Genomic DNA, 25,256 nt, shown 5'->3' on the forward strand with positions numbered 1-25,256 from the left:
TTCCCAGTCAGGGCACATGCCTGTTACAGGCCAGGTCCCCAGTAAGGGGCCATGTGAGTGGCAACCACACATTGATGTTTCTCTTCCTTTCTCCCTCCCTTCCCCTCTCTCTGAAAATAAACAAAATCTTAAAAAAAAAAAGGATGGTAAAGGTTTTGTGAGCTGTGGCTAAAAACAATTTTTACCACACCAGCTGCATAAAAATTCCACAATGTATTGTAGTAAAACCTAATTAAACAGGATGGGACTGTAGCAACTTGTCCATCCTTGCTGGGTAAACCCTCTTTTGTCACACAAAATGCTAATGCATAGTATAAACAAGATTCTGCCGGATATTTATAATACTTAAGAGAACAAATTGTCCTTAGTACCTTCCAGTAGAGCAGAAGCATCATTTGCACACAACTGTTAATGCTGAGTAAAAATCAGTCTTATTCATTAATCAGAACAGGTTTCCTAAAGACATCAATAAACCCAATATATTTATTGAATGGTAAAACTGCATTTCTTTACATATATAATGTTATATAATGTATAATACATGCTTTTATATATATTTATATTATTCTGCTTTGACCCAATTAATGCGCTTTGAACGTTCTGTATAATTAGAGTACCTAAAATAAGAACCATGAAATAAACCCCAATCACAAAAAATACATATTACGTTTTACACATTGGCACCAGACATGATTTAATTGGAAATTCTATTTTTATTCTATTTTGAAAACAAGTACTTTTTAAAACCCAACATGTCTTTTAGTCTCACATGTTTAAAATGAGTAAAATACAAATCGAGTTTTCTAAAGAGTTGATTTAAAAGTGAAGCACAGTGATAGAGGGCAGCGGAGTGCTGGCTAGACAGCTGAGTAAACCCAGAGAAATGCAGCCGTGGGTGTCAGATTAGGCAGATGAGTGTGCGAGGGCGTGGTGGTTTTCACCAGCAGATGCACTGACTCCCCCTGGTGGGGTATACTTGCAGCTAGTGAAAACAAAACACATTTTCAGGACAGGTTGTAAATTACCTTGTAAGTGACGGGAAATTCATGTAAGCAGGAAGCTACTTACTTTGAGTTTCCATTTGCTCTTAGGGAGATACTGAGAAGACCGGCCAATCTCTTTGCTCCTATCCATTTTCTATCCCTCTACTCTGCTCACTTATTCACGTGTACTCATAACATTGTCACTGGTTCTATAGGAATTATTTAGAGAGTCCCCCATCTCCATCCCCAGGTGTTTCAGTTGGAGAAACACCTCAAAAAATCTGAAGGAAAAGAAGGGATTGGAGTAGGAAGTTTTCTGAGTGCAAACAGAAAAATTAGTAGAGCGTTTCCACGTAAAGTGCTATGGGCTAAATGTGTCCCTCCAAAATTCTTATGTGGAACCTTTAAGCCCTAATGTCCTGGTAGTTGAAGGGTGGGGCCTTTTTCAGAGCTAATCAGGATTAGATGAAGTCATGAGTGTGGAGTCTCCATGACAGGATCAATATCCTTATAAGAAGAGAAGGAGACCACAGCTCTGTCTCTGCACTATGTGAAGACACAGCAAGAAGGCAGTTATCTGCAAACCAGGAAGCACACCCTCACTAGACACTGAACCTGCTGGTACCTTGACTTTGGACCTCTCAGTCTCCAGAACTGTGGGAAATAAATGTTTGTTGTTTAACCCACCTATGGTTTTTGTTGTGTAGCAGCCCCAACTAACACAGAAAGTTAGAAGAAACAATCTTCAAACAAGGCTACCTAAACACAGGACCCGGGAAGAGGACTTCACAATTTCTTCCACTACCTTTCCTGTGTCAGTCTGAGGCCATAGTCACTCTCAAACCCCCCAAAACAAGCAACATTCATATTTACATATGTACTTAGTCTGTCAAATATAGATACAGATGTACAGGCACATAAAGGTGCTTATATTCAGAAAACTTCCCATGTGTGCTTAGACACACACAAATGCAGGTGTGTCCAAGAAACAAATATATGCTCACAGATAGCAAGATATACACCAACACTAGAATCAGGAGGTGAGAATGTAAGTGAAAAAGTTTAAGAATAGATGGGAGGGCAGGGAATTGGGGGTGGGGTGGATGCTGTAGAAAGCAGGTGGGTGGGGTGAGACGGAGATCAGGTGAATGAACACCAGGAGCCTCCTAAGAACACTGTAGCCTCCTGTGGAGTGCTCAGGAAACCATCCATAGATTGGAGTGCTGGATTCTTGTTTGCCAAAGACAGAGGCTTCAATTAGTCTCTGTTTTGTGCCAGCCCACCCTTCAGAGGCCAGGATTAGGTACACAAGGCTCTCTTCAGGGCACCTCTGATTCTCTTTGTGGCTCCCTAGGGATAATACACTACGCAGGCATCTTCTCTTCTGCCCCCTTTATCTCTGCAATTGTGTTCCTGGCTTCATTTCTCTGGGTTATTCTGCTACAAATCCATCTCTGAGTCCCAGAGATCTTCATAAAATGTGATTTTAAATATTAATTCACAATTCCTGAACTATACACACTGGACTTGCATTTTTTTTGATATTTCACCAGAGGTTGAGTAGAAATTATGTGTGCAGATACAGAAAAGGCAAAAGCAGAAACAATTAATTCTGCATAGGAAGCTTTTCACTCAGTGCGAGGCAACATGTGAGTAAAGAAGGAAAGTATAATCCGCTACTCTCTTTTTCCAAGAAAAGGCACTTAGGATAGATATTTGCAATTCATAGAAGCATAAAGTTCAATATTTTAAGGTTTCACTCACTTGGAGCACCCAAAGCACCCACCACTCATTCACGTAAGGAAACCACACATAAGAAAACCCAAACTTGAAGAATAAGTTAATATTAATACCTGCTCCATAAATAGGAGTTAGAAAACTGAATGTGTAACAGGTCTAGGCAATAAAAACACATGCAAACTTGAGTGAAACATGAAAGAATGAAGGCCCACAATGAAGAGCCTGAGTGAGCAAGGGTTCACTTCTTCTAAAGCAGTTAGTTTCTCAGAGAAGTTCTCTCTTCTTGGGAGTGACGAGTTGGAAGGGGGGCAGGGTGGGAGTGATCAGGCCATCTCATTTCAGTTCCATGCACAATCAACCGAGGCAGGAACCAGCTGTCAAAAGGCTCCTAGTAGCCAGGGCCCAAAGGCCTCATTGCATGGCACAGATGCTGTGGGGCAGGAACTCCTGCACGTAGGTGGCGGCTGCCTTGGAGAGGTAGGTCATGGTGCCAAACCTGCCACTGGGTGCACTGTCATATAGAAGAGTACAGATGCCAGATGCAGGATCCTTTGCCAACATGGTATCATCTGCGCCGAGGGCTTTCTGTTTGGTTTTTAAGGGTGGGAGGACACAGAGGAAAGGAAAAATTACTAATCCTACTAATTCAAGTCCTGATTAGGATAGCTCAAAGCCTCCTCCCCATCACCAACTAGTTGGATCTTAGGCTGCTTAGCCAAGAAAGGATCGAGGTTATACACCAAGCAGTGAATATGAGATTGTATACATGCATATTTCACTAGATCCAAAAACCATATGGAATTCTGTTTAAAGTATTAATTGCTTAGAACTTTTTAAAGATAAATATAATTGTTAGTTAAATGAATTGTGTCTATTAAAATTCAAATGTTAGTACTTACAAATCACCCTAGAAGGACTTTGGTCTCAATCTATTCCTACTGATTTCATTTCTGTATTATTTTATATATCTTGCATGTGATCATTATTTCTTTCTAAGTTGACTTAATTTAAATAGACCACAAGCTTTCCAAGCTAGAGTCTATGTTTAAAAGGAATCATTACATTTTCTGATACATAAACTTCAATCCAGAATATTTAAAATTAGGACTGTCCTAGAAAATCTTGGATACTTTTCATTTCTTCTGCATTCTCCCACAGTGCCTAATGGAATGAAACACCTATTACACATTTTGGAGATTTTCCTATTGACAATAGTGCATGTCCTTCACCTTATGTGTTACTACCCCTAATCTAGAACACATGTGCAAAGCTTTCAATAAATAGTTTACATTTAAAAATATATGGTTAATTTCCTGGAAGAAAATTTATTAAGAAAGTAAGACAAATGTAGAATTAAAAAAGGTTCACTTTAATATTTTCCTATAGGTAAACAGCAAAAGCAAAATGAAACCAAAACTAAAATGAAATCTCTTCTCCTTAATGGTCAGGAAGGATATGACATCCATTATTAGTCTCTTATTAAGTCCTTATCACAACTGAAAGTAGTATGATAAGAAGTTTGAAATATGAGGGAAAGCATAAAAGCTTCCTGAGTTCCAGGCAGCTTTACGATCTAACCCAGCCACAAAACCCATGGTGAAAGGCAGGTCACCTCATAGCCTACTTCCTTTGCAATCAGCTCTGAGCCACTACACCAGAGGCCCAGAAAAGAGCTATGAGGAAGAAGGCGCAAGAAAGTGACCTTGGCTTCATGAACAGTTCTGAATGTAGTCAGGTGAGTGCCAGACATTCCCCTTTGAGGAAACAACAAGTTTGCCTACCTGTTCTTGAAGGAACAAGTCATTGGCAATATGAACTATTTTTTCCACAGCAATGATGCTTCCGATACTTTGAATTTCAATATCTGCCATCATGGTGAGGACAAGGATGGCTTCAACCAGGAGTTGCCGGTATTCTGGCTGAGGTACACGATTTAGGACAGACTCCACGTGAACAGAGAATTTAATCTCTCCTGGAGTCATCTGTGATAGAGAAAAAGAAAACCACTTCTGAAGAAACCATCATCAGAAAACACCAATCACCTATTCTGAAAGGCAGTAAAAACACTGTAGCCAAGAGCACTGCTTCAACATCCTCTAAAGTGATTGAGTACATTGGTCCCCCACTTTTGGAAGGCAATCTGACATTGCCTGATGCGTTGTAAAAGTGTCAGTGCCCTCTAACCCAAAATCCTATTTCTGGGAGTTCATCCTAACAAAATAATTCAAAGAGGGAAAAAAAACCCTTAGGTACAACAGTGTTTATAGCAGCATTAATCATAAGTTCAAAACTAGAAGTAACCTAACATGGAAATGGCTCTGTAAATAATGGCATATTATGGTATAGCAACTTCAAGAGTTTTTATAGAGTCATTTAAAAGAATAAATATGATGACTGTTGACAAAGGAAAAATCTAAGAAGAACTTAAAATCATATATACATGATGATTAGAGGTATGTAAAACATTAATATACTGTTAGGTTAAAATGAGCATGAAACATTAAAGTAATTTTAGGATGAAAGGAATTGCAGAATCATTTCTGGCAAAACTGTATTGACTATACAGTTTAGGGTGGCAATGTACATTTAGAATTTCAAAACCTGGGTTCAAGTTTTCTCTCCATCAATTACTAGCTCTGTAACCTTGCATAATTCATGTAAATTTGTTTCCTTATTTATATATATATATTTTATTTTAGTTGTTGTTGCAGTATAATTTTCTATCGTTTACTCCCATCCCAACCCACCCACCCAGCCCTCCCCTCCTCCCTCCCATTTCCACCCGCCCCTAGTTTTTATCCATGTGTCCTTTATACTTCTTCCTGTAAACCCTTCCCCTTATTTTAAATCAGGAACTACAATCCCTTCCTTACCTATCTCATGTAGTTGTGTTGAAGATCAAATTAAATAATGTGTAAAGGTGCTTTGAAGACTCTTAAAGGTACCATTCAGTTGTGTATTATTATTAATTCTATTAACATTTCAATATTGCTTAAAGGCAGAGAAAGGACAAATAGGTGCATGGTGTTCTTTATTACAGGAAAGACCTATAGGCAAGAGTGAGGCTTTGAAGCATAGCAGCAGCTTTCTGTATCTGCCTCTCCAGACATTATCTGTAACCATTCCAGTGTTTTGGAAAATTTACTGTCCAATCTTACTACTTCTAGCTTGCTAATTCTAACTCCTGTGCTGATTTTGCATACAAGCTATTTCTTTAAAATTTCTGTATGATTGGGCAAAAAGTGAAATATTAAAGCACCCGATAATGTATGTCTGTGGTTCACAGCCATGTTTTCCAACCACGAGTCATCCTAAGGACTTTTTTTTAAAGTACAGATGCTCAGACCCCATCCCTGGAGACTATAATACACTAAATTGGAGATGAGAGCTCAAGTTACTATGACAAAGAGCTAAGAACTGGTGGTTTATGATCTACAAGCATCCTGCTAGAGAAGGGTGGGGATGAGAAGGATGGGGACATGAGCAGTCATTCATTGTTAGGTTCTGATCTTGTCTGACTTCTCCAGCTCAGGCCACACTCACATGAATTAGCCCAACTTGATCATTAAAAGAAACTGTCCTTCTATAACTAATGTGATACCTAATTGTTCCCTAATATACCTGTTCTATTTAAAAAAAAAACAACATTCTCTTCTCTCTTCAAATGCATTTCCTGTTCAGTTGATTTATAAAAGAATAGATCTGTTTTTCTGAAAAGTGATCACTGAAATACTTTAGCCAGACAAGCTATCAATCACATAAATGTAAAACACACTGAATCTTACCTCTCTAGTGGTTGAAGAGGGAAGAACAAAACCTTCCACAGAAAGTCCATGACACTGCAAAACAGCAAAAACATGTTGTCAGTAAGATATGCTGACAACTGGGAGGCTGTAAGGGGACACTTAGTATTTGCAAGTGTGCTTCACAGAGTAGACACTGAGCAATCACAGGCCAGGGAAAGGCCCTGCAGCTCAAGTGTCCTTGTCAAGGGGTTGTGATTACCACATGGCAAGAAGCAGGGTTAGACTACAGGAGACCGAAGATTCATCCTCTGCGTAGGAGAGTGGACGGGATAGGGAAGGTCTACCTTTGGAGACAGCCAGGCCCCAAAGATTCAGAGACTACATGGGAGAATACCATGCTCAGTCCCACAGCCAACACAAATAAGCTTTCACAAAGGTTTTTAGGCTGAAGAAAAAAAACTCAAGATATGTATTTAATGGACATGTACAGTTAACTACATTTTCTAGTGAAACACCCCCCATCAGCGCTCCTGACTCTCTCACCCTGCTCTACTTCTTCTGTAGTACTTGTCATCTTTTAACACTTTACAACTTACTTATTTATTGTGTTTGTTATTTAATGTTTGTCTCCCCCTAGGAGAATGTAAATTCCATAAGGTCAGAGATTGTTGTCTGTTTTGTTCTTTGCTGTACCTAGTGCACAACAGATGTTCAAGAAATGCTATATGAATGAAGGAATATTTTATCTTTCCCTTTGCCATTAGCTCAATTACTAAGAAGTCATGAGATTTAATGACTTGCCATTTTAGATTTTAAATAAACCAAGACATATACTAAACCACAGATGAAGATTTCAATCCAATAGATTTACTGACTCTACCAGACACTTCTATCCTGTATTCCATAAGCCAAAAACAGTCTTTGTACAATTACTTTGTAGCCTTCAAAAGTATATGCACACTGATTATGTTATAGTCATGCTCTGAAAAGAATGGAATAAAAAACCAAAGGGCATTTGTTTTTCCTTTTAGGTCAGGATTCCAAGTCCAGGTTTTGTTTTGCCACAAAAATACCCAATCTTCTCTGTAAAGGACACATGGACAATAATGGTGGAGGGGTAGAAATGGTAGGGAGGTGGGGAGGGCTGGGGTATTGGGCTGGGGTGGGGGGAAAAGGCAGAAAACTGTACTTGAACAACAATAAAAAAATCTTTGTTACTCTCATGCTAGGGCAAAAATTGTGGATGTGGTGAAGACTTTCATTCAGAATAAATTTTATTCCTGGAAAAAAATACCCAATCTTCCTAGCCAGACTTAAATTTTCCTTCTCTTAGATTTTCACAGCCTCATGGTTTTACACCTTTATCATAACACATTTTGGACTTTCATTATAGCGGCTAATTAAGATAACTACGGACTAAACTCCTTAGTGACAAGAAGAGGTACCTTCTATGGTATTTGGAGTAAAGCAGTACCTACCCATACATCTGTGAAATTGAATTTCTATAACCCAGGTATAACTGAAGAGGTAAAGTACATATCTATCACCACTGTGCTATGGAAGTTAGAGAAAAGGAAAGTAAGTTTTAGGTACTGTGTGAAAGGAAGATTGCCAGAACTGATGATAGTCTAAGGAATCAACTTCCACCTTTCCAAAAGATCACATGATTCTGTCTACAGAAGAATATTAATGTGCTAAGGGGAGACATAACTTAAGTCTTGGATGAAGTATTCTTCCGGTCCTTGCCAAAGGCTATGAAGCAAAAAGTAGCCCCTGAGAGACTATGAATGAGATTTCTAAATGAGTACAGCGGTCTTCTTGGCCCTCTAAATCTGTCACAAACAATGGTATGATGTATCCTTAAATGTCTTTGGCAAACTAAGCCTTTGAAAGAAAAACAAGATTGGTCACACCAACAAAGTCTTTGGGCTATTAATATTACTATGAATTTGCATTTATTTAGTAGTTTCCCTCCAAGAAAAACACAGGTGAGAGCTTCTCATGCAAACTCCTTACATGCTGCAGTTATTTTACTATTGTGACATTTCATTATTAACAGCATATTGCTACAAATAACATTTCCACTGTACAATAGCTATAAAGAGAGTAAGGTATTTATCACCAAATTCAACTGTATCACAATGTCCAGCTGTGGCCAAAGGTGGAGAAATGATTTCTGAAATCTAATTTGCAAACAACACCATAGCAACAACAGTGGAAAGACAGTACATTATCAATAATATCAAAAATAACAAATCCACTCTGATTTTTGTTTTCTTCTAGATTTTGTCTTCTAGCATTTGACTTCTCTATAATTGCAGTGATGTCACAGTCATATCATATGAGCCAAGGAGAAAGAGGAATTCAAGGGGAAGAACAAAGAGGCATCTGCAATGTGTTATGCTCACCTTCTGCAAAACTTTCCATACTTTTTGATAAAATCCAATTGGGACTCTGTTCAGTGCTCCATCCAACCTTCTTCGGCGTTGCCATTGACCTTGACGATTATCTTTAAGTGTCTGTAGGTCATGTGCACTAGTAAAAAACCCACTACTTGGAGTCATAGAATTTCCAGGTGACTTGGGAGGAAAGAATACAAATCAAAAGTTATCTTTGTTCCTCTGATAAAGTATTACAGCATAGTGAATAAGAAACACTCTGCAGAATTATAAACCACACATTAAATGTAATACCCAAGATAAAGAGGTTACAGTGAAGCTAGTAGACTTATGAGGAGCTAGCAATGTAAACCTTTTAGAAAGCAATCTAGTGATTCGTAAGAAGAGCCATAAAAATATTAACACATGAAAGGTTGTCAGCTGTCTCTTTCCCTGGTTATCTATGAAACTTGTTGCTGGTCTACAGCTTAGTTTGTTGAAATCATGAACTGTAACACAGCCTCAATCAATTTAAAAGAATTGAAACCAGAGAAGGTATGTTCCCTGACTACAATGACATCAAATTAGAAACCAAAAACAGAAGAAAATTTTGGAAAGAAATTTGGGAAGGAAATTTATAAATATGTGGAAATTAGAAAACACACCCCTAAATAACCAGTGGGTTAAGAAAGAAATCACAAGGAAAATTAGAAAATCCTCTAAGATGAATGAAAATGAAAATACAATGTAACAAGACTTATAGCAACTTATCAATGTTTCTCACATTGATATTCCTCTCTTCTTTCTCCCTCCCTCCCCCTCTCTCTAAAAATAAATAAAATCTTTTTAAAAATTGATCTACAGTTTTAAAGCAATCCTTATCAAAATCCCAACTGGGTTATCTGCAGAAACTGATGAGTTTATCCTGAAATTCAAAAGGAAATTCAAGGGGCCATGATAGTAACTGAATGTTAAAAAGGTAGACTCAAGTTGATTCACAACTGCCAATTTCAAATGTTACTACAAATCTATAATAATCAAGATTGTGTCTTACAAGCATAGGCTAGGGATGTAGATCAATAAAATTTAGTTAGGAATTCTGAAACAAACCATTATATTTTTGTCAATTAATTTTAAACTAGGGTGCCAAGAAAATTTAATGGGGGTAAAGATGATTTTTTTCAAGTAACAGTGCTAGAAAAATTGGATATTCACATACAGAAGAATGAAGTTGGACCCCCCCTACCTCACGCCGTGCACAAAAATTTCAGTCAAGATGGGTTATTGTGCAGAAAGTAGTTAATATAGCAGGCCAAAAGTGCTATTTTTGAAAAAGGCCTGCTTACATGATTGGCCCCTGACTGGCATTTGGAAACCTGCATTTTGGGAGGGTTCCTACCATTCCCAGAACTTATAACAGTGGCTGATTGTGCCTAAACTGTTTGTGCAAACACTATGGTTTCTGTTGAACACTTGCTTTCCCTCTGGGAGTCTGGAGTTTTGGTATGTGCCAGGCAGAGGCTGTTTATGTGAGCAGCCCCCAGTAAAAATTCTGGGTGCTGCATCTTTAAATGAGCTTCCCTAGTTGGCAATATTGTATACATGTCACAACTCATTTGCTGGGGGAATTAAGCACATCCTGCATGAATCTACTGAAAGAGTACTCTGGAAGTTGGTGCCTGTTTTCCCTGGACTTTATCCAATTCACCCTTTCGCTTTGCTGATTTTGCTTTGCATCTTTTTGCTGTAATAAATCATAGCTATGAGTATGACTATATGCTTAGTCCTGTAAGTCCTCCTAGTGAATTGTCAAACCTGGGGGTGATGATTCACAAACCTAATTTTAAGAGCTAAAACTATAAAACTTTAAAAAACAAAAAAAAATAGGAATAAATCTTTGTGGCCTGGGGTTTGGAATGCTTTCTTGGATATGACACTAAAAGAAAAAATTCATAAATTGGACTTCATCAAAATTAAAAACTTCTGTTTTTCAAATGACACTATCAAGAAAATAATTCAGTGGTTGATGTTCTCTAGGGGCGGGGGAAGAAATGAAAGTGAAAAGGCAACCCACAGAATGAAAGAAAATGTTTTCCCTTCTCATATCTGATAGGGAATATGTACCCAGAATATTAAAGAACCTTTACAACTCAACAATAAAAAGACAAGCAGCCCAATTAACAAATGGGAAAAGGATCTGAATAGAAATTTCTCCAAAGAAGATAAATGACTAATAGGTACATGAATAGATGCTGAATACCATAAACCATTAGGGAAATGCAAATCAAAACCACAATGAGATACTACTGCATACCCACTAAAATGGCTAGAATCAGAAAGACAAAAAATAACAAGGGCTGGTGAGGATGTGAGGAAATTGGAACTCACCAACAATACTGGTGGGAATGTAAAATGGTGCAGCTACCTTGGAAAACATTTTGGCAGTTCCTCAGAATGCTAAACATAGTTACCAAATAACCCAGAACTTCCACTCTTAGGTATATATGCAAGGGAAATGAAAGCATATGTCCACATAAAAATTTGTACAGAAAGGTTTATAGCAGCATTACTCCTAATACCCAAAAAAACAGAAACAATCCAGTCATCCATCAACTGATGAATGGATAAATAAAATATGGCATGTACTGACATTTTATTCATCAACACAAAAGAATGAAGTACTGATACATGCGGCAACATAATGAACTTTGAAAAACGGTAAGTAAAGAATGAAATACATTGGGGAAAGTGGTTCTTTGGGAGTTTAGATTCAGAAATAAACATAGAATAGAAAAAAGATAATAGAAACATTTACTGGGAAAAACACTCCTCACATTTTAATTTGGGCCAAATGCTTATATTACCCACCATCACTAACTAAAACAGAAAAGTACTCCAAGACATTTGTATTGGCCAATGACTATCACACTAATAATGTACTAAGTAGATGAACTGCCATTTGATTTATCTTCATTGTCTTTGTCTCTGTCATCAGGATGCTAGGCTGCTGATCCTTTACAGGTCAACCCACAAAGAGTATTCAGACTATTTTCTGAAACCAAACAGCAATAGTTTTGAGTTTTCAGATTAACTTCTGTATGCCTCTGTCCTCTGTTATTAATGTACATATGACAGAATTGGCTAAATCTTACTATATACTAATTCATTATAGGGTATTTGGTTAAAGTCAATAGAAATATCAATATTGTTTCCAATAGTTTTTCCATTTTTTGTTTGCTTGTCATCTGGCCTTAATCTCTTCAGCCTAAGAGATCTGAAATTATAGGCCAGTATGAATCATTGATTTAAACCAAGGAAATTTAATCAAAGATCAGTTTTCCAAACTTTTAGCCTTCATGAGAGCAAGGACCACATCTGGGTTTTTTTTTCCATTCTATTTCCAGTGCCTGGAATGAATTTGGCACTCATTTAATATTTACTAAATGAATCAATAATCAGAATAGCTCATCCAGTGGTTTTCAAAATTGAAATTGCATCAGAATCACCTAGAAAGATTATTAAAATGTAGACTACAGGGCCTCCCCCTTCCCAGACTTTCTGATTCAGTAGGCTTAGGGTGGGGGCCATGATTTTACATTTCTAACAAGTTCCCAGGGGATGCTGATGCTATCTAGTACAATGCCTGGTGCATAGTAGGCATGCAATTAATTATTAATTAAAGAATACATAAAAAAATGCTTATAAAATTGAATTTTGTTTTCTGAAATGGAAAAAAGGCTGGAGTTGAACCCCCTTTCTTGCCTTTTTGGGAAACTGAAAGATTTCACATACATACATAAAACTGATTGATATTTTAGTTTTGAATTCATTTTGTTTTTCTTTTCAATCAATCACTATATGTCATAATTTATATAATAGTATATTCAAAGCACTTGTGAATGGCATATAATACAAGATAATAACAGTTACCAAAAAAGTCGGTGACATCAAATCTCCACCCAAGGTGTGACCACCATTGGACTACAAAAAAAAATTGAGAAAATACAATTTTAAAAGGCATGAAGCAAAGCAACCATTACTGCATTTTTAAGTTTTATTAGTAGAGTAAAATTACAGATTATTCAAGTAATTAGCCAGCATGTTATTTAAAAAGCTCATGAAATCACATTACTGTAGAAGTCATGGTAAAAAGTAAAACAAAAGTATCTGAAAAATATTTTTCCATAAGAAAAGAGGGCACTGGTGAGTGGTAGAGAAAAGGGTTTAGAACAATACAAAATGCAAGACAAGGAGGTGATGATGGAAATCAATATTTAGAAATAAGAAAGTAATAACCCTGGCCAGTATGTCTCGGTTGGAACATTGTCTAGTAAACCGAGAAGTTTTGGGTTGGATTCCCAGTAAGGGCACATGTCTAGGTTGGGGTTTGATCCCCACTCAACTCCCATCAGGGTACATGGCAGAGGCAACCAATCACTGTTTCTCTCGCACATCAATGTTTCTCTTCGTCTCCCTCCCTCCCTTCCCCTTTCTCTAGTATCAATAAGCATATCCTCAGGTAAGGATAAGAAAAATTTAAAATATATATATAACAAAGAAAGTAATAAAAATTTATGGCTCTCCATAGTCTAAATTACAGTCCTAAAGATTTTGGCTTTCTTGAAGTGCTATAGGTAGTGAATGCGTAAAAAAAAGAAGAAGAATTAAATGATATGGCTGGGTAGGTTAAGTCCTTAATATCTTATTAACCTATCTGGGAACATGGACTTCAAGTTTTAAATATATAATGGACTTGTAAGTAATACTGTGTGACTATAAACAACTATAAAATGTTTAGCAAATCACTTTCAATGAAAACAAGAATTGTTTACCAACAATGTCAGCTTAACTCTTCAGCATGAAATGCTTTCACTTTTCAGATAGGAAAATGTTCAGATTATCTAAATTACCAGGGACAAAACCTGTAAAGTGAACATTTTTCTATCACAAGGTCCATTCTTATTCCATTGTGTAATATAAATGTGAAAGACTATCTGATAAGTGTTCTTACTCTTGCATAATGTAAATGAGAAAGGGTATCCGATAAGTATACTCAAATTAAATTTACTTTAAATTACACTTCAAGCATTGGCTCATTCTTTTTCTAAGTGGTTTCTGACTCCTAAAAAAAGTTCTATGTTGCCTATCTTTTTCTATATGAGTTTAAATTGTGCAAGCTAGCATAAATTTATTTTTAAAGCTGGAGGAGTATATTTATGATTTTCATAACAAAGTACTACTACGAGAGATCAAATACCTTCTCAACTGCAACTTTAAAATCACATGATTTCCCAGAGTTTAAAAAGAAGCTTTGGAACTTTGTGTTAATGATTTCTTTCTTTTCTTTTTTTTTAAAGATTTTATTTATTTATTTTTAGAGAGGGAAGGGAGGGAGAAAGAGAGAGAGAGAAACATCAATGTGTGGTTGCTGGGGGCTGTGGCCTGCAACCCAGACATGTGCCCTGACTAGGAATTGAACCTGAGACACTTTGGTTCGCAGCCCGCGCTCAATCCACTGAGCTACGCCAGCCAGGTGTTAATGATTTCTTTGTATAATACAATAACTCATCTATTCTCATCTGCAGGAAAAAGTAAGAGGCTACAATATGATGTTTGTTGACTCCCACCAACTCCCAGACTAATTTAAATGTTTTTCCTCTATATGTATCCACAACACCTTTAATATACTTCTATCAAAGCAATGATAAAAATCTAATTTCAGGACAATGCCTGAAAACAGATTTTTTTAAAAGGCCCTCACCTAATATGGTGTTCTCTCTAGTATCGTTTTTTTTTTTTAATTTTTTATTCATGTTGGAATACAGTTGTATCCATTTGCCCACCACCACTTTCTCCCACCCTACCCACCCCCACCTTCCACCCTCATATCTTTTTTAAATGGAAGAAATCCAAGTCTAGTTTCATAAAGAAAATTAATTCCAAAATTACATGTCGATCCTAACAAGAGGAACTCCAAGTTTTAATATCTTGCTATCAGAAAAAAAAATTAGTTTTCTCCTAGAATTATCAAAATAGTTTGGTCCAGGAAAAGGAAAGCTATCTACAAAACAATTGCTATAAAAGAGAATCAAACAAGCTACTCTGTGGCTCATTATCTTATTTATTAAAAGGCCATGACCTAGCCCTGACTGGCATAGCTCAATGGATTGAGCACGGGCTGCGAACCAAAGCATCGTAGGTTTGATTCCCAGTTAGGGCACATGCCTGGGTTGCAGGCCACAGCTCCCAGCAACCACACACTGATGTTTCTCTCTCTCTTCCTCCCTCCCTTCCTTCTCTAAAAATAAATAAATAAAATCTTTAAGCCCTGGCTGGCACAGCTCAGTGGATTGAGCGCGGGCTGCGAACCAAAGTGTCGCAGGTTTGATTCCCAGTCAGGGCACATACCTGAGTTGCAGGCCACGGCCCCCAGCAACCGCACATTCATGTTTCTCTCTCTCTCTCTCTCTCTTTCTCCCTCCCTTCCCTCTCTAAAAAGAAATAAATAAAATCTTTAAAAAAAAAAGGGCCATGACCTCATGTATGTTATATAGAATTAAAGGCAGGTTAAACTATGTTAAAGGATCCTTAATTGTTCCACCTGACTCTCAGTTTACATAGACAGTCTATCAAATTCCACTTGAAAAACATGTGGCTCAAATTAAACTCACAATATGAAATAAAATACATAATCCCAGCAAAGCCTGATTCCAAGAGAATGTTCTCAAAGATGATAAGAACTCAGCTAATCTCCCAAAAAGTATCTTACCTGCTGCTTGATCTCACTTTTTAACTGCATGATTCCACTTCGTTCAGTTTTGGTTGCTCCAACAGCACCAACCTCATGGATAGAAATGGCAGGGCTGATATTTGAATCACTGCGACGCACTATATGGCATGACAGATTAAAGACAGAAAACATAATCAGGTTCAATTTTTTTTCTCCATCGCATTTAAAAGACTTAGGATACACGTCCTCCTTTTACGTTAATTAAAAACAACTATAACATTGTTATTCTAAGTGTGGTCTATGGACCAGCAGCATCAGCATCACGTAGGAGCTTCTTAATAGAATCTTAGGCCTCACTCCTGACCTTTGATTCAGAATCAAAGTCTGCATTTTAGCAAGATTCCCAGGTGCACAGTAAGGTTTGATGGGCACTGCTTTAAACTTTTCTTTTACCATTCTAAATTCTGGAATCCATCTATGTGACATTATATATTTACTTATCCTAAGCCTAAAAGTTGAGCATGGAAGATAACCTTTTTCATTGTCCTGATGTTTTAGGTACTCGACGCCAAACACCACTGCCAAACCACCAAGTGCAGATAAAAGATTCATTTGTGATGGACCCCTAGATGTACTTTAATTTAAAGGTGAAACAATAGCCCTGGCTGGTGTGGCTCAGTAGATTGAGTGCCAGCCTGCAAACCAAAGAGTCGCTGGTTCAACTCCCTGTCAGGGCATATGTCCCAGTTGTGGGCCAGGTCCCCAGTAGGGGGCATGCGAGAGGCAACCACACACAAATGTTTCTCTCCCTTTCTCTCTCCTTCCCTCCCCTCTTTCTGAAAGTAAATAAATAAAATCTTTAAAGGTAAAAGATTACATCAGATGTACTGTAGCAGCTACACACACTCATGTGCATGTGCACACATCAACACTGTACGTGCTACTGAATTCCTTCCAACTGGAATACAAGGAAGTTGTAGATTACATGAGTTGTTTGTTGTCTGAAAATAGAGACTTCAATTTATGGTAATTTACAGTTCAAAACAAAACATGATAGTAATCTATTTAGTTGATATTATCATTTAAGGCAAAAAAATGAGACATACAGTGGTTTCCAAATCTTGTTCCAGAGGGCTGCTTTTAAGTGTTTCATATATTGGGGTTCTATTTATCTGGAAGAATAAGGTTCCTCTCATAAAAGAAAAACATTGTAAAATCCATGAGATACTTAAAACAAACACTCTGAAATAGAAATGCAGTTATTCAACCTTACCGCTTCGTTCTACTCCAAACTCCTGGCCACTGAGAATATGATGCAGGAGGTTCTTCATGGCTGAAGGACTGAGATTCATCAGGCTGTCTGTGGCTTCCTCAGCTAGTCAGCAGAAATGTTAGGACAGAGATATTTCTTTTTTATTTTATTTTTGATTTTTTAAATTGTATTTTAATCATTGTTCAAGTACAGTTTTCTGCCTTTTACTCCCATCCCAGCCCACCTCCCCATCTCTCTCCCATTTCCACCACCCCTAGTATTTGTCCATGTGTCCTTTAAATTTTTTCCTGTAAACCCTTCCCATTCTCCCCTGAAATTCCCTCTTCTCTCCCCTCTGGTCACTGTCAGCCAGGACAGAGATATTTCTAATTGGCCTGCCACACCCACCCTCTTTTTCTCTATTTCTTTGTTGCTTTTTCTATATTTCTTTGTTGCTGAGTCACTTGATTGGAAGAATAAAATAACAAAAAACATTTCTGGTATCATACTGTGTAGGTATTAACACTGTAGTAGATTTATAATAAACTAAGGGCTGACTACCCAGTTTATGGATTAACCAGGTCCCTGATTTCTTTTTCACACCCATCTGTGCCATTAGGGTACTCAGTAGGATCTTTATTTGAAGGTGGGAAGAATGAAAGGAGAACAATGGAACTGGAAGCCAGTCAGAGAAAGGCAGTGACTGTATATATGCAGATGAACTAAAATAACTGAAACTTCTCAGCCTGGAAATACAGAGATTTAAAAGAGAATAGATATGAATCCATGAAATTATAAAGAATATTAAGAAGATAACTTAAACCTGTTCATTAATATCAGGCACTTACTAAGAGCTTACTAAGAGTTTTCTACATGTAGGTAATGATTTTAAGCAATGTTAGTTGCTTAAAATGCTACTTGACCTTGAAAGGCTGACCAATTATTTGGGAGAGATTGGACATGTAAGCAACATAAAAAAATCATGCTGAGTGCCAAATGAGGGTTGATTAAATTAGTGGGAAGGACTGTTGAAGTAAGAGGTAGAGGCCAGAGTGTTGAGGATATTGAATATCAGACTCAGGGATTAATCTTGACTTTATCCTATAATGAATAAATAGGCATGGTTTTGATGAATCCACAGGAAAGAAGATCCACAGCAGGTACTCATGGAAAAGTGAAAAATGTTTGGGGGTTTATCCCTCATTGAGATTTATTACTGAATAATCAGACCCTCATAAAACTCCCTTGATACCATAGCTAGACAATACATCATATATGTATGTAATAACACATGTTATCTGCATCAATGTGCTAAACTAGAAATCATTTGGAATTGGGCAGACTTGGACTCAATTTCTACTATTTGCTAGTTATATAATTTTCAGTAAGTTAGTTATTTAAGCTTTCTGAGTTTGTTTCCTTATCGACAGAAGTGGTACAAAAATACCTTCTCCAGAGGGTTGTTGTCAGGATTAAAGGAGATAATGTATGTAAATATAAAGCAAAAAGTAGAAGTGTCTGGCATATGGTAGGTATAAAATACTCATTACCTCTCTTCCTTTAAAGGTTATTGAAATATAAATTATCCATGTAAGTTAGGTTACACTCAAACTGATAAATTATGTACTTGTTAACAGCTCAATTAAAATCCTTTTAGGGAAATTTAACTGAGAAAAAAAAGGTTAACATTGAGTTTAGCAACTGTGATTTTGTTTTTGTATGCAATCCCTATTTCTTGCCATTCTTGTTGAAATAAAACAAATAGCAATGGCAAAAATAGTCATGCCACGGGGGTCCCCTTTCCTCCCTCACACTTTATACAATTCTGTTCAACAGCTTCAAAGAGAGTCTTGTTAGATAAATATTAACAGAAACATTACCTTCCTTTGTTCATTCCTGATGTTGACTATACAGAATAGTGACACTATGATCAAATTGATGTGGTGACTTAATCTGGTGTCCAGAAGCTGCACTCACTTACTGAATCAGAACTAAACCCAGTCTTGTTTTAATTGTTGACACTATTACAGATGTCCCCCACTGCACCCTCTTGGCCCCCCTCCACCCAGAACCCCCCAACCCTGCCTTCACCACATTTTTGTCTGTGTCCATGGGCTATGCATATATGCACACATGTTCTTTAGCTAATTTCTTCCAGTCCCCACGCCCCCTGCCCTCTGAGATCTGTCAGTGTCTTCCATGTATCCATGTCTTTGGTTTTATTTTGTTCGTCAGTTATATTTTATTCATTAGATTCCACATATGAAGAGTAAGACAAATACCATATGATGTCACATGTAGAATCTAAAAAACCTAGTCTTGGGGGACTGGATTGGGAGTAAAAAGGAGAAAAGTGTATTTGAACAATGATTAAAAAAATAATAATAAAAATAAAAATAAATAAAATAAATAAAATAAAAAACCTAGTCTTGTGGCAGAAGGGATTGGTTAGGGGAAAATGGAGACAACTGTACTTGAACAATAGTGAAAAATAAATTAATAAATGAAAAATGAACCTCGTTCACACTGAGGTTCCACATACACTAGGAATTAGGAGGAATGTAGTCATTGGGAGTGCAGAGCCCCCAAGAAGTGGAGTTTTGAAGCTGCAGAACTAATTAAATTTGTTCTAATATCAGCCCCTTTACTTGTATAGAGGTTCACTAACCTAGAAACACTTTGCTATATGCAATTATTGAGCTACTGATAAAAATGTTTTAGTTTTCTTTTTCTTCTGATGCCAAACTCAACAGACTCATATTAAAAGTGAATTCTGCCTAAAATGGTTACTAAATTGAATACCTGAGCATCGAAGGGACTGGGCCAGTTCTGTTGCCATAACTTGTATGATCAGACCAATTCGAAGTCGAAACATTTCAGCAAAAAGGCCAGGCTGAGTTCGCATATACATGGCTAGATATACCATTATTTCCTGTGCAGGGAATGGATATAGGCAAAAATTATGGCCCAGGCATCACAAGGTCAATTTTGTGGTCAATTGCCAGATCAACTGAAAACAAGCTTAAAATATCAATCACCAGATTAGGCTTTATAATTCTACTCACCTGTGTCAGAATTGAAACGCTTATATCCCCTTCACTGGCTTCATCTATCAGCTGAGTAAGCACTTCATAGGGTAGAGGTCTGAGGAAGACGACAGTAAAGTAACACGAAATTCTGCAACTACTTAAGCCTACATATATTGAGAATATAAAAAAAAAGCTCCTCCCAAGTCCAAGTCACTCCCTCAATATTGCATCACTGCTGGTAGCATGCTGGTTTTTTCAGTCCTCAGAGTTCTTTGCCTCCCCAAACACTCTGGCCCATACCAACTCAAGAGAGCTCTGTTCTCACCTATCTAAACCTGGATTAAATTTCCTTTAGAAAATTTTATTTAAAACTCATTCTGCCCTGGCTGGCATAGCTCAGTGGATTGAGTGCAGGCTGCGAACCAAAGTGTCACAGGTTCGAGTCCCAGCCAGGGCACATGCCTGGGTTGTAGGCCATAAACCCCAGCAACTGCACATTGATGTCTGTCTGTCTGTCTGTCTGTCTGTCTGTCTCTCTCTCTCCCCTCCCTTCCCTCTCTAAAAATAAATAAATAAAATATTTTTAAAAAACTCATGCTATGGTGTCCTTCCAGACTAGTCTTTCACGGGTAATTCTTAACATTTGATGAGTAACTATCATAGCTAGAAAGTAATAAACTAAATTTAAGTTGTGCCCTTTGGAAGCTATTTTATTACTTTGCAATCACACCTTATAGAGTTATATAGACTTCTATAGTTTCATCAGTTTATATGCATGCACACACACACAGGTACAGAAACCTCCTTCCACACTTCTGACTCTCCTGTTGATACTAAGCACTCTTAGGGCATGGGGCATGGACCACACTATCTTCTTAGGGACTGCCTGCAGTACAGGCATACCTTGTTTTATTACACTTCATTGTATCGCGCTTCACAGATACTGCATTTTTACCAACATTAAGGCAAGACCCTCCACCAGCAAAAAAGATTATGACTCACTAAAGGCTCAGATGATGGTTAGAATTTGTTAATGATGTTTTTAAAATTAAGCTATGTACATTTTTTAGACATAATGATATTGGATATTCAGTAGAATACAGTATAATGTAAACATAACTCTTATATGCACTGAGGAATCAAAAAATTTGTGTGACTCACTTTATTGAGACATTTGCTTTATTATGGTGGTCTGGAGCTAAACCTCAATATCTCAAAGGTATGACTGTAGTCACAAAATCTGATTTGTGTTAAAAGGTTCTATTTGCCAGGAGCAAGGTGTTATGGGTTAAATTATGTCCCCTCAAAGTTCATATGTTACATTCCTAACCCCTAGTACCTCAAAGTGTGACCTTATTTGGAGATGGCTACTGTGTGGGCCCTAATCCCATAGGACTGGTGTCTTTATATAAATGGGAAATTGGGACACAGAGACACACACACAGGGGGAAGAAATATAAAGAGCCATAGGGGTAAAACAACTGTCTATAAGCCAAGGAGAGAGGCCTAGAACAAAATCCAAATAATAGCTGAATTTTTTGTGGGTGCTAATTCCAGTTGCCCAGCTTTTGCTTTTTGTTTTAATGAGAGGTTTGGGAAATTCAGTGAGAAAACATAAACAAAAACAAGAAAACCATCAAACAAAAAAAAGCAAAATACATTTGAATACTCCTCACTGTGAGTTTCCTCTTTTGTTTACTCTGCCCTGTTATTATCAATATTCTCACGCTGAGAAGATCATACACGTAGGGCATTATTATCCATTGTCAAATTAGGGCAAGGGAATTGGGGGCAGTTCACACAACTCCTTAAAGACTAAGAGAAGGTTGATTAAACCAGTCGAAACCATACTCACTTAGAGATAGTCTTCTCTCGAGGTTCTGGAGGGAATCCCACTGTCAAATGTTTCTGATGGGAGAGAAGGTCTGTGCAGGCCTAAGGAGAGACAGCATAATAGCATTAGCCTTCCCATAGCACCTCAGATTTCCATGAAAATTACTCTTTTCTGCCTAGAAGCCCTTGCTTCCCCTTAACTTAATGACACACTAAACTCTCTTTTTCAGGAAATATTATGAAGATCAGAAAAGGGATTTCTAAGAATGAACAATAAGGTATATTATCTCCTAAGGGGTAGGTACATTTAGCCTAGTGTAAATTCATTCTTAAGATCTACTGTAGAATTCTTGTAGTTTGCAACACCTCTATAAGTCTATAGTTTATATATGCTTCAGTATTATACATTCGACATTCACAAACAAAAAGCTAACTGAATATCAGAAAGTTTCTATGGGAAAGACAATATATCAAATGATTAAAGGCAATAGTTGCTTAAAAAACATTTATGGAAACTAATTTTTTTAAAAGTCCTCATTTAGATTTGGTGTAAGTTTAAGAAGAATCTGTAGTACCTCATCAAGTGCTTCCACCTTCTTCCTTAAGATTCCAGAGATGTATCGGATCAGACCCCAGTGACGGATTTCTCCAACATTGCTATATAGCTCAGTAAGCAGCTCTCTGACTGTTGCACCCCCTTCATCATACAATCCAGTATCCCAGTCAGGTCCTCTGAAATGTTAAAGATAGGCCTACATTAACTGTAAGTAAAGCTGTCAGCAAACTCTTCTGTTTTAGTGTTAAAATGGGTATGCTTGTTTTTTAATAAGCTTCTCTCAATAGGAAATAAATGTTACGATTTACTGACTCCTTAAAAAACTATGATTAGTAGCCAGCCCCAGACGTCAAATACCTAGAAAAGAACAAGTCTTAGTTTTACTATTCAAAGTTCAGAAAGTACCCACTGAGGGAACTCATGAAATAAGAAGAATGTGTGCTTATTTTTAAAGGAGATATACACACACACACACACACACACACACACACATATTTGTAAAAATTACTATAACACAAATCAGCTGTTAAGTACCATAAACGATATATAAAGCACTATGAAATAAGGAATTTAATATATGCTAAAGGTTGATTTTATTCATTAAATTTTGTTAAGACAATCAAGTAGCCATCTGAAACAAAACTTGGATCCATGCCAGAATTCCAAAAGTACCAAACATCTAAATGTAAAAATATTAGAAAAAAAACGGTAAAACTATTTTATAAGTTTGGAGGCAAGAACATTTTTTAACTATGGACCATATACCAAGCCACAAAAGAAAAGATACATTTATATACATAAAACAACAAAATTCTTATTGCAAAAGCCACTGTAAGCAAAGTCATCAGACAAATTTCTAACAGATAAAAATATTTGCAATCCATAGGCTAATTTCCATAATATATAAAGAATGCCAACAAATAGAAAAGAAAATAAAAAACAACACTTTAAGTTTGAAATGATCAAAATAAACATAAACAAATAAATAATATGAAAAGAAGTGCTATGATATCTCACGTTTTGGGGTCTTTTTATTCCTAGAGATCAGAGAAAGTTTCATGGAGGTGATGGATAAACTAGGCTTTGATGGATAGCTAGAATTCTGACAAGAGATGGGGTATAGTAAGAGAGACTAGTTCAGGTAGAGGAAAACACATGAGCCAAGGTGTGAAAGCAGTCATGTAGGGACTGTGCTTTGCATACGATAAGTAGTAGGTTATTTTGGTGGGAGTATTCACATTGTGTAGGGGGAGCAATAGTAAAGCTTGAAAGTCACATCATGGAGGAGATATAGATTTGGCCACTGATTCCCAATGGTAGTGGTGATGTTACAGGGGGAGACAAGGGATGAGGATGAGTTGTAGATGACACAATTTCAAGTCTTGGTGACTGAAAACATGATGATACCACTAGCAGGGTCAGGAAGTAGTAGCTTTCTGGTAAAGACAGTGAAATATTTTATTTTTAGGTATGTTAAATAAGAAGACATATAAAAATAAATTCCAAGTAGATTAAAAACTTAGATGTTCTTTAAAAACTTTAAAGGTATTTATATTTTAAAGTTCTAAACCAGTCATTCTGTTCTTAGGTCTTATCTCTTTTCACCTTCTTCACTATCTTTTTATTACTCTGTGTTTAGTATTGTTCCTGGCACATGTTAATAAGGTGTCCTATATAATGGGGAAAAAAACAGGTACTTGTTGAATAAAGTGTCCTATATAATGGGAAAAAAAACAAAGGTATCAAAATAGTAAGACCCATGTCTTTTTTTTTTTTGACAGTAGACATAACAAGCTTTATTGAGTAACACTTGGACAGGACTATATGACAGGGGGAGTTCCTCGTAGCTGGAGATGATCCAGAGGCTTACAGAAGGCACAAGATCTACCATCCAGAAGGAGATAGGGGTAAAGGAAATCCCAGGAGAGAGGGCAGGAGGGGATTACATGTATAGGAGATGTTCCTCAATAGCAGTGTGGGTAGTCTCTATATCAGAGAGTACTCATACAAATAGACATACAAGTCCAGGAAGCTCAGAGAGTCCCAAAGTAGCTGGACCCAAGGAAGCACACAGCAAGGCACATCATAATTAAATTACCCAAGATGAAAGATTAGGAGAGAATCTTAAAAGTAGTAAGAGAAAAGGAGAGAGTTACCTACAAAGGACTTCCCGTAAGACTATCAGCTGATTTCTCAAAATAAACCTTGCAAAAAGCAAGGACCTACATCCAATATGACTCTATCCAGCAAAGCTATCATTTAGAATGGAAGGGCAGATAAAGTGCTTCCCAGATAAGATCAAGTTAAAGGAGTTCATCATCACCAAGTCCTTATTATATGAAATGGTAAAGGGATTGATCTAAGGAAAAGAAAAAGATAAAAAATATGAACAGTAAAATGACAACAAACTCCCACCTATCAACAACTGAACCTAAAAACAAAAACAAAAACAAAGCAAACAACTAGAACAGGAACAGAATCACAGAAATAGAGATCACATGGAGGGTTATCAGTGGAGAGGGAGAGGAGAGAATGGGGGAAAAGGTACAGGTAATAGGAAGTATAAATGGTAGGTAGAAAATAAACAAAGGGAGGGCAAGAATAGTATAGGAAATGGAGAAGCCAAAGAACTTTTATGTACGACCCTTGGATATGAACTAAGGGAGGGGGAATGCTGGTGGGAGGGTGGTGCAGGGCAGAGGAAAATAAAGGGGGGATGGGACAACTGTAATGGCATAATCAATAAAATACATTTAAAAATGTTTTTTAACCTCCTTAAGCCTTTATGTTATAGCTAAGTGCTTAACACCCTATTCTGAACAAGGGTTGCAATTTCCTGCCTCTGTCAGTCATCTTACACATAATTTTGTATCTTTTTATCTTTTTCGTTTCAGGTAGAACAACACCCTTCACTATTTCTTGTAATGCAAGTCTTCTGGTGGTAAATCCCCTCAGCTTCTTCATGTCTGAAAAAGCCTTTATTTCTCCTCCATATCTAAAGTATAATTT

The 25,256-nt window shown here is 37.1% G+C and overlaps 1 protein-coding gene across 2 annotated transcripts in view; it reads right to left on the reverse strand.

Moving 5' to 3' along the window:
• Positions 1 to 504: 504 nt before the first annotated feature.
• Positions 505 to 25,256, reverse strand: part of PHKA1 (phosphorylase kinase regulatory subunit alpha 1) — a 132,150-nt gene continuing 107,398 nt past the window's right edge. For both annotated transcript variants that reach the window (XM_045839350.1, XM_045839349.1), the window contains 11 exons: positions 22,267 to 22,423; positions 21,714 to 21,793; positions 19,895 to 19,973; positions 19,632 to 19,761; positions 16,851 to 16,952; positions 15,617 to 15,735; positions 12,778 to 12,828; positions 8,878 to 9,048; positions 6,509 to 6,562; positions 4,505 to 4,705; positions 505 to 3,308 (listed from right to left, as the gene is read on the reverse strand). In XM_045839350.1, the coding sequence (XP_045695306.1) occupies positions 3,135 to 3,308; positions 4,505 to 4,705; positions 6,509 to 6,562; positions 8,878 to 9,048; positions 12,778 to 12,828; positions 15,617 to 15,735; positions 16,851 to 16,952; positions 19,632 to 19,761; positions 19,895 to 19,973; positions 21,714 to 21,793; positions 22,267 to 22,423 (1,318 nt within the window). In that variant the 3' untranslated portion in view covers positions 505 to 3,134. The remainder of the gene's footprint in view (positions 3,309 to 4,504; positions 4,706 to 6,508; positions 6,563 to 8,877; positions 9,049 to 12,777; positions 12,829 to 15,616; positions 15,736 to 16,850; positions 16,953 to 19,631; positions 19,762 to 19,894; positions 19,974 to 21,713; positions 21,794 to 22,266; positions 22,424 to 25,256) is intronic.

Source organism: Phyllostomus hastatus, unplaced genomic scaffold (genome assembly GCF_019186645.2).
Source record: "Phyllostomus hastatus isolate PE091 unplaced genomic scaffold, TTU_PhHast_1.1 phas_contig_30, whole genome shotgun sequence".
NCBI classification, from domain to species: domain Eukaryota; kingdom Metazoa; phylum Chordata; class Mammalia; order Chiroptera; family Phyllostomidae; genus Phyllostomus; species Phyllostomus hastatus.